We start from the raw sequence: 9,795 nt of genomic DNA, 5'->3' as shown, positions 1-9,795 counted from the left end.
GTTTCTGCTGCTGGGTTATAATTATTCATAATTTTATATTGTACTTATTTTACTTTTGGCGAAATTGGCCATTTTAAATATTTAAAATATTTTTCTACGTTACACGAATCGTCAATTATTCGAATTTTGGACTCGGTTTAAGTTGATTGATTGGCTCTCGAACAAACGTCTATGCGTGCCTACGTCATGACGCAGCTGCCTTCGCCGCCACGCAGACGAACTAGACGACCAACTCTGAGCCAATCTGGTTGGACCAGCTCACAACTTCCTTATTTGGAAGGAAAAGATGGCGGCTCGGAACGGGAAGAGCGGGCTGTTGGAGAAAGTAAGGCTTTAAAGTTTGGACGTTTTTCTGTTTCTTCTGCTTTTAGGTGGACGTTGGAGGTTTTATTTTCTCCCGGAGGTCCGGCAGCCAGCCGCCAGGTTTCATGTGTTAGCAAGAGCAGCGGGTTTAATGGCCGGTTTTCCGGTGAGCTAACGCTAGAAACACTTAAAGTAAATTCAGTTATTTGTATTTTAATAAAGTAAAATACCCACTTGGATCTGGTACAGGTTCTGGTTCCGTTCCTGCATGGACGATGGTTCCAGTTGGGCTGCAGCTCTTTGTGCGTCTGCAGCTGTTACGCACGGCTGCGCCAGACTCCATTCAGAAACAGCAGAATATTAATATAATTTTTAAACCGGGCTTCAGAAACGCCGGGAGACTGAAACGTTCCTCCAGGGATGATCCGTGCGACTGTTCGGCTTTGGTCAGAGACCCGGAGGGTTTAAAACGGGCTCAGTGCAGCAGGGTTACATCCGCCTTTATTACGGCATATGGAGAGCCAGAAACGGTCAAATTCAACCGGTGCACCGTTAGAAAAACCCACTTTATGCTACTGAAATCAGTATAAATACTTTTAAGATTGATTTATTGTCTGTACATGGAAACGAGAATAGTTAATAGAACACTTAATCAGATATACTAAAGAATAAATAATCAAGAATCAGGAGATAAACGTAAACTAGAAATGCTGAAGGTATCTTAGTTCTATTCTCTAAAAGCTTCTATTTAAAAGTAGCATGACGTAAAAGAACAACAGAGCTTTCAGATTTTAGTTAAATTATGGATTTTTCCTTTAATTGCTGAAATGTAGCCTTGAAAATCAGACACTTAAACCCTTGCAGTATCGTTTTTTAGTGACAGTAAACCACAGTGTCATCAGCATAAAGTGTGTTCAAGCATCAGTTTCTTCTTCTTCTTTCTTTAGGAGTTTATTGGCGGTTGGCAAACAGCTTTTTGGTTCTTGTCGCCGCCACCAACTGATGAGTGAAGGTTAGAATGGCAATAATGTTCCAAAAATACACAAGCTTCAGTTTTCGCTCGTGCCGTTTGAATAAACCTTAAACAGAGCTGGACCTAAAGCTGGAACTTTTGTGATTCATGTTCCACCTTTTGAGTCGTCTGAATAAAAGTTAACTTGTAACTTTTATTTTTACGCGCAGTGGTTATGTTTGTTCCTGTAGAATCTGATGTATATTAAAAACAGCCTCAAACGATATTGATCGGTGGAACAAGGAATTTTGCTACCGTTTACAGTTTTTGAAAACAAGCAGCGTATTTTAATCCTGATATTGGGAAAATATATCCAACTTTTGAATGCATCTGGACCACATGCTGCTAATTCAGCCGTGTTCTCATGCATCAACATGTTATTTTAGGGTGAAAATATGAACTAACCGTCTGGTTGGTTGATTTAATCGAGGTTGTGCGAATGCAACATGCAGCACCAAATAAATGTTGGTGTTTAAGGGAAATAATCAACATTTAAGGGATTGTTGGGACAAATGGCAGCACAAAGGCGCATGTGATGTCGTCTCAGTGGCAGATTCTTTATTTAACCAGGAAAAAAATCCCATTGAGATTAAAAACCTATTTTTCAAGGGAGTCCTGGCCAAGAGGCAGCAAAGTTACACTTTTAACAGAGATACATTAGATTAAATGACAGGTACATAAAAAAACATATCAAGTAAAACGATTACAGATAACTGAGACTGTCTCAAATTCTTTCATTTTCAATTTAAGATAATTTAAGGATAAAAACTCCAGTCTCTTTGTAAAAACTTCCACGCACAAGGAGCTGCGTAGCTGAAGCTCTGTGTGGGCAAAAGGAACCGTGAGCAACAGCTGATGGTTGGATCTCAGGGCATCAGAGGCGTTTCTGTATAAGTCAGGTAGAAATGTAGGAGGGCAGTAATCCAGGAAGGGCCTGGTAAATAAAAGTGACTCTGCCTCCTTGTAAAGAGGAGTTTAAAAACCCAGAAAGAGCCAAAATAATGACAGAACAGACAAACCCAGTACCGGTTTGGAGCAGTAAGCAAACAGATCCAGAGTCAGAGTGGCCATTTGGTGTCGGTTCGTGGCTTAATGGGGGTAAAAATGGACTTGAGAAGCGATTCTCTGAGAGAAATGGGAACACTAAAGAAGAAGGTGGAAACTGTGGGTTAATTACCAGCAGCAGGATTGGCTGTTCTGGTATTATCTGATGATGAGGAGGTCGTTGGTTGCCAGGACAACGAGGCTGTGCTGTTTGACTTCATGGCTGGAGCCAGGGAGACGGGCTGTTTGGTGCGTTAAGGTTTCGTTTGTCGACTGATGATGAAACTGTGTTCAGGAAACAGGAAGTCACGTAGACCTGTGAGCTGCGAACCCACCGGGGGTCAAAGCCGTAGTTGCACCTACGCTTCCTGCTCCACACGGTGGATTCCCCTCCACGCGGGTTCTGAGGTCCGTTAATAAGGCGTAAATGGGGCTGGGCGGCCGGATCCTGATCAGCCTGTCTGTGTTTCAGTGGAGGATCGACGAGAAGCCGGTGAAGATCGATAAGTGGGACGGAGCGGCGGTGAAGAACTCCCTGGATGATGCTGCCAAGAAGGTCAGCTCTGTTGTTATTGTCTGCTCTAAACATTTTATTTAATTTAATTTAGTGAAAAAATGTCACTTTCTGGCTGCGACTGTGCTGCTGCGCCCCCTGCAGGTGCTGCTGGAGAAGTACGGTTACCTGGAGAACTTCCAGCTGGTGGACGGCCGTCTGCTGATCTGTACGGTTTCCTGCCTGTTCGCCATGCTGGCGCTGGTCTGGGACTACCTGTACCCGTTCCCTGAGTCCAGACCGGTTCTGGCCTGCTGCGTCATCTCATATCCTTCGCCTGCTCTGGTCCCACCGCTGGGTTTTACTGCAACCACGGCTGAGGAGGGCTCAGATGACCCGTTAGATCAGGCGTGTCCACAGTGCGGTCCGGGGGCCATTTACGGCCTCTGTACAGAATTTAAAGAAACATCTGGTCCACCAGCACAGGTGGCTGATGAAGATGGAAGATTTTCGTTTTTAATTAGGGCAAAATTATTACAGAAAAGTTAAAATCCTACAATTGAAAATGTTAAGTACAACACAAAGTATTCATCTGTTAATAAACACACTTTGGAGATTCTGTATCTATATCTATCCAATATATTTAATTATTCAAATGCAGACTTTGGTGCATTAAAATCTGCTTTGAATTAAATTATTAAAATTGGCTAATTACAGCAAGTGTTTTCAAAGAAAACCGACCCAAACATGGTTCTTATGTTACTAGACCAAAAAGAGTTTATTGTTAGAGTCAAATTAAATTATTCAAAATAATTTGCAAACAGGATGACAACAAATCAGCAAAAAACCTTTTTAAATTTTGGATCTACAATGATTTACACATCGATTTCCTACAAAAAAATCTGGCAAATTTACTTAAAATTATCAGCAGATAAAAAATTAACATAATTTTTTCAGTTTTAAGAGATTGCCTTCATTTTTTGGCCCTTGAGTTCCTCTGAATTGACTATTTAGGCTCATGTACTGAAAAGTTTGGACAGCCCGGCATCAGATGAACACTTTATGCATTCATAGATTAAAAACGCGGTCCTGGTGGTTAGTTTATTTATGTCATGCATTGTGTTTGAAGTGATGGCGACTCTGTGAGCCCCTTAACTCACCTTCATCACGTACTTCATCATGATGGGCATCCTGACTCTCTACACGTCCTACAAGGAGAAGAACATCTTCCTTGTGGCCATGCAGAAAGATCCTGCTGGGATGGATCCGGATCACGTCTGGCAGCTGTCGTCCTCCCTCAAACGGTCCGAGCGCCGCTCATTCACCACGCGTTAAAAACACGCACAGCTTACACTGCAAACTACAACGAGACGCTGCACTGACAAAAACACAGAAACATTTCCCTCACCACGCGTCACAACAACCTGGTTTCTGCAGAGCCGATTCTGCTGCACACAGCATGTTAACCTTCGTACTGCAGCGCTTGTTCCACAGCAGCTGGAACCGAGATGCCTGCTGCAGGCTTTCTGAGGCGTTTTAAATGTCTAAAATATGAACGTTCTAAAGTTGGGGCCTAAAGTCTTAAATGTGTTCAACTTTGTCTTTCTAAGTCTTAAATTTATCAGCTGCTGGTTTTCTCTTTCGTTGCCTTTTTAATGGGAAACGTCCTCTCAGCTTTCTGTCGTTCCATGTCGGTCCTCCCTCTGACAGGACTACAGGACCCATAATGCCGAGCAGCAGGAGGATTAAAATCCCTGCTGGACGTGAAATAACGGCCAGAGAAAAGCTTTTCTAAACCTTCTCCCAGCCGTGCAGACACACAACGCAAAACGGGAACTAAAAGTAAGTAAAACTTTCCTGAAATTAGTATTTTTCCTAGATCTGAGCAGGTAAATAAGACTATTTGCCAATGGAATAAGATTTATGCATTTAAAATAAGAACAATTCATCTCCATCTTATTTCAAGTGGAGAATATCTAATTATCTTATTTTAGGGGTAAGAATACTCCACTGGTCAATAGTCTTATTTACCTGCTCAAATCTAGGAAACATGCTCATTTCAAGAAAGTTTTACTTACTTTTAGTTATTTTTATGCATTGCAGAACCAGGAACGTGTCCTCCTTGTCAGCACCTTCCTGGTTCCCTTTGCAGTCACATCGTAGATCCAAACGCGTTTACCTCACTGAGCTATTTAATACACTGGAGTGCTGATTTTGCCGAAAAACTGAAGTCACTGGCCGCCATCTTGCTCCTCCCTACTCTCACAGAATCCCACAGGATTTGGTTGCAACAACAAGCAGTTTTCTGGCTGAGTGAAAACGTTTCACAGGTAATTCTACAGTCAGTGGATGTACTAACACTATCAACTACTAGGAAATTAGGTGCTGAGATATTTTACAGGTTATTAATATGAACTATGCATATATGTATATATAAATATTTGTATATATATATATATATATATATATATATATATATATATATATATATATATATATATATATATATATATATATATATATATATATATATATATATATATATATGTTTTATATGTATATTTAAATTAATAAAATGCTAAATATTTCAGCACATGACTTTTTCAGTGCTTGATAGTTTTAGAACATAACATAAAAGTATATGGCATTTGACATTTTAAAAGTCTTAAGCCCCCCCTGAACATGAGAAAATCCTCGTTATTCGATGCTGTAGCGCACATACTCCCTATTTACTGGAGGGAAATAGGGAGTACCAATATGGCGGCTGGTGGCTTCAAAGCGACTCGTTCAAACAGACGGTGATTAGCACTCCAGTGTATTATATCGCTCAGTGGTTTACCTTCACTTATTAAGGCCTCAGGTTGTTTTTCTCTGGGTCATCAGAAAGAGTTTGGATTTAACTGACTGTCGCTGGCAGAAGCCCGGTTCTGTGGGTGTTCTGGAAGAACCGGGGCAGCATGATGTAGTCACTGCGCCGTAAAGGTTAGCCGGCTCTGTGGCGGTCTGAGCGACCGGCTGCAGGATTTCAGGTGGAAACATTCCTGGGCCGCCGGGTCCATCGGGTTCTGAGTCTGTTGGATCCGCGCTGACTCTCCCTCTCTGCCGCCTCTTCCAGGTTCGACGACCAGTACAGCCTCCGGGTGTCCTTCACCGACGGGAAGACGAAGAAGTCGCGGGACGCCGAGTTCACCCAGTCGGTGTCGACGTTCTTCGACGAGACCGGAACCCTGGTGATGGACCAGTTTGAGAAGTACGTCTCCAAGCTGCACGACACGCTGGCGTCGGAGAAGAAGACCAAATGAGACGGCGGCGCGCCGGTCAGGGAGGGTCCGCCGCCTCCACGCCTCGTTGGTTTCAGTTTGGTCTCGAACGTCAGACTCGCTTCGGTCCTTCTGGGTCAGAACTTCCAGGGTTCCACACGGTTCCCGTTCCTTTTCCCTGCGGCTCGCTTGGAGACGGAACATCTCAGGTGGGTTTAAAGACGTCCACATGGGGCTCACACCGCGATGATGTCACGGGGCGGAGCTTTCTGAGCAGGACGTCACTGATTGGACGAACGGAGGTGAGGCCAACGTCTTTAAACAAATCTGATCAGCCGGTTCCTCCTGCGGCTCCAGGAGGAACCGGCTGATGGAGCCGCCTGGAGCTCCAGGAAGAACCTGACGCATCGAGTCAAACTGAAACCAACCGGCCGAGTGGAAGGAAGCAGGAAGACCCGAGTTTCCCAGCAGAAACCAAACCTGGAGAACATCTGACCTCTGGGCCGCCGTCTTCCTGCTCCCAGTCTGAACTTCCTGCTTCGGTTCTCCAGAGGCAGCGTTGGACCAGCTTCATCATCCCCCCCCCCCAAAACGAGTTTCATTCTAGCTTAAAATGTTTCTGTTTCTGTAAAGTCACGTGTTTAATCTCCTGGTCAGAAGCACCAATCACAGTGAGGTATGCCCCCCCACAGTGGGCGGAGCCACACACCTGAGCAGGTAGAGAGAACACGGAGTTGTTTGCGGTTTGTGTTTGGAGGAACTCCAGCTGCAGTCGACGGGACAGGAAGTGGACTGAACGCCGACCAAACCTTTATTTTGTTTTAATTGTTTCATGTTTCTTTGTGTTTCTGTTGGTTTCCACCCACAGGTTTGTAAAGAAAATAAACTTATCTAAAGGCTTCCTGAGTTTTAAAGTTTTCTGCGTTATAACCTCCGGGGGGCGCTCTAAGCTCAGTCACAGTTTTCCTACAGTTTTAAAACAATCAAACTACAAACTTTAGGCTGTTTTATTGGGATTTTATTTGACAAATTGGAGCCTAATTACTAAAACCAACGAACAGGCAGAATCCAGCCGTTGAATCTCAGTCAAATGTCAATTAACTAAGTACAAATACTTTGTTACCTTAAGTAAAATGTTGGTTAATTATACTTTACTGGAGTAATTATTCTTTAGCCTACTTTTTAATTCCTCCCCTCACAATTTCATCCAAATATCTTTACTTTCTACTTCTTACATTTTGAAAGTAGTGCCGTTACTTCTATTTTATTTCAGCTTGTTTTCGTTCTGGCTTGTCAATAATAAATGAATTAGATAAATAGCGCCACCCGGACAGCTGGAGGTTGGAGGCAGTACTGCACCAGGTCTGCAACACGCCCCAAAAAACCTATGATAGCATTTTTTAGGATGCTTTTTTTGCTACAATTTTTTTGATTAACTACTTATATTATTGATTCATTTTACAGGACTGTCTGCTGTATATGGATAACCATACCAGGGTTAATATAACACCAGGGTAATGCACTCATTTTCATCTGACATTGTTCTCATCAATTCCTGCAGCTGAGCTCGGATGTTCCTTTACATTCCAACAATAAGTAAAATGTTATTCATAATATGTCTCTGAAGTTTGACTTTTTCCACCAATACTTTTTTTCTGCTCCATGAAACCATGTTGATGCTCAATGTTGCACCGATATGGACCTTTTAATATAGTTGCATTGTACTAAATTATGCTTTTTTAAATAGAAATATATGTGGGGGAAACATTCCAACTTAATTTAACATTAACATAATATATCATTATGGTGATAGTTGCTGGGGGGGGGGGGGGCAGATGGGACCAATAATGGCACACAGCCACGTCTAAGCTTTTGTCTTTAGGCATTTTTTAGCTTAAATTAGCTTTACTTTTATAGTTGAAGTAGTAACTTTTCTGTTTGCTGTAGTACCACAGCTCGGCCAGCAGGAGGAGCACCGAGGGGGAAATGAACGCAAACTTTTCTATAGACAGAAAACAAAAAAATAAACTGAAGTAAAAACTTCCAGACAATTTTAATTTTTGAAACTTTAACTATTAAGTTTATGCTTCTGCTGTCAATTTAAAATGGCTACAAATTTAAATCCACATAAAAAGTCTACCTGCTTTATTTTAAAAGAGCTGTTTTAATTTGATCTTAAAATGACAATTGAGCCAAACTGTCCATTAAGCTCAGCTCAAAGCTGAACTGTCCTGAAATAGTCTTGTTTTTTTTTTTTGTTTTTTTTACAGATGAAATCCGCATCTTGAGCTTTTTCCTCATATATTTTCTATCAAAATAAAACAGCTTTTGATTTAACTGTGGAACAAATGTCTGAACCTGCAGCTGTAGAGTGAATAAAGATGAGTTAAAGGGGACATATTGTGCTTTTTAGTGCCTTCCTTTCCACATTGAGATCATTCAGTTGTGGTCAAAATAAAGTGGTACTGCTGTGCTGTGGTGTCAATCCCTCGTTAAATAACCGCCACGTTCCCCGTTTTTACCCCTGTTCTGGCCTACATCTGTCTGAGAGCAACTGTTTTGGTGCCGTCTCTTTAAATCTAAAGGAGGCTCTTCACACCCCGCCCCCTCCAGGTTGCAGAGCGTTTAACTCCGCCCTGTTCTGACATTTTTGTAGTCTGCGGGGGACGGTGGGGTGACCAGCCAAACATTTTTACTTATCCACATGCAGCTTCAGCATCCTTCAGCTTGGACTACAAGGCGCTCAGAGAAATAAAGATGGCAGATCTGTGTAGTTGGTAAGCTGGACGTCCATAACCCTATTTATCTGTGATGCATTGTTCAAAATTTTTTAAAAATAATAGAGAAAACTGAACAGCTTGAGCAGTATGACCCAAACAGAATATAAAGATTTCTACACAGATGCTGAAGAGACTGCAGTCAGATCCTGTGTGGGCGTGCCGGCGGTGCAGGTGTATTAGTCCTCAAGTGTCCATCCTGGGTCCGACTCCAGCCTGCAGTCCTTGTCTTCCCCCTGTCTCAGCACCCTTCCTGACAGCCTACTTAAAAAAAAAGGGCCACAAAAACCTAAATATAAAAATAAATAGGAGGGAAAGTGTAAGAGACCAATAAGCATTGAACCAAAGCTGTTCTCTGGGAAGAACCGAGACAAACGCAGACCAGGTGTGATGCATCAGTTTGTGCATTCATATAATTGTAAAGTGCTCGTTCTCTCCCAAACGTAAAGGTTCCTCCTGCAGCAACAGATTTTCTCCACACCTTTTTAATCTTTTTGTAACATTTAAAATTGAGACATGTGAGACAATTGAAGCCGGGGATCAAACCAGGACAACCGCCCTAACTCTTGCTCCACTTTCACCCTGCACCATTGATGCCTGATTATAATATATTATTTGTGTGTGTTCAAGGCTGAATAAACTAAATGACTACTAAAAAGCTCCAAATAGTTGTTTCTGACTTCCTGTGTTGCAGACAGTGGTGATTCTAGTATGAAAGGACTCCTGGGCCAGCCTCTCCTGCTGTTGCCCCCACAACTAACGCAGGTTCAGCAGATTGTCAAAGCTTTGGGGGGGGCTGAAGAGCGTAAAGATAAGGGTACCAACTCTCCACTGACTGCACATTAAGACAGAAAGCTTTTTGATGAAGCAACTGATGATGAGTTGTGTGATTAATCGGATGCCTGG

The 9,795-nt window shown here is 42.5% G+C and overlaps 1 protein-coding gene across 2 annotated transcripts; it reads left to right on the top strand.

Moving 5' to 3' along the window:
- The first annotated feature begins 208 nt into the window (after positions 1–208).
- Positions 209–6,696, top strand: spcs2 (signal peptidase complex subunit 2). 2 transcript variants are annotated; one of them, XM_036131459.1, is made up of 5 exons: positions 209–325; positions 2,832–2,915; positions 3,018–3,178; positions 4,022–4,156; positions 5,968–6,696. In XM_036131459.1, the coding sequence occupies exons 1-5, from the start codon at positions 287–289 to the stop codon at positions 6,152–6,154; spliced, it is 606 nt and encodes a 201-aa protein (XP_035987352.1). In that variant the 5' UTR covers positions 209–286; the 3' UTR covers positions 6,155–6,696. The 2 variants fall into 2 exon arrangements, with proteins under 2 accessions (XP_035987352.1, XP_035987353.1); XM_036131460.1 differs by lacking the exon at positions 209–325 and adding an exon at positions 373–469.
- Positions 6,697–9,795: the final 3,099 nt, after the last annotated feature.

This window comes from Fundulus heteroclitus, unplaced genomic scaffold (genome assembly GCF_011125445.2).
Source record: "Fundulus heteroclitus isolate FHET01 unplaced genomic scaffold, MU-UCD_Fhet_4.1 scaffold_44, whole genome shotgun sequence".
In the NCBI taxonomy this organism is placed as follows: Eukaryota; Metazoa; Chordata; class Actinopteri; order Cyprinodontiformes; family Fundulidae; genus Fundulus; species Fundulus heteroclitus.
The sequence above is the reverse complement of the archived record's forward strand: the minus strand, read 5'-3'. Positions and strand labels throughout refer to the sequence as shown.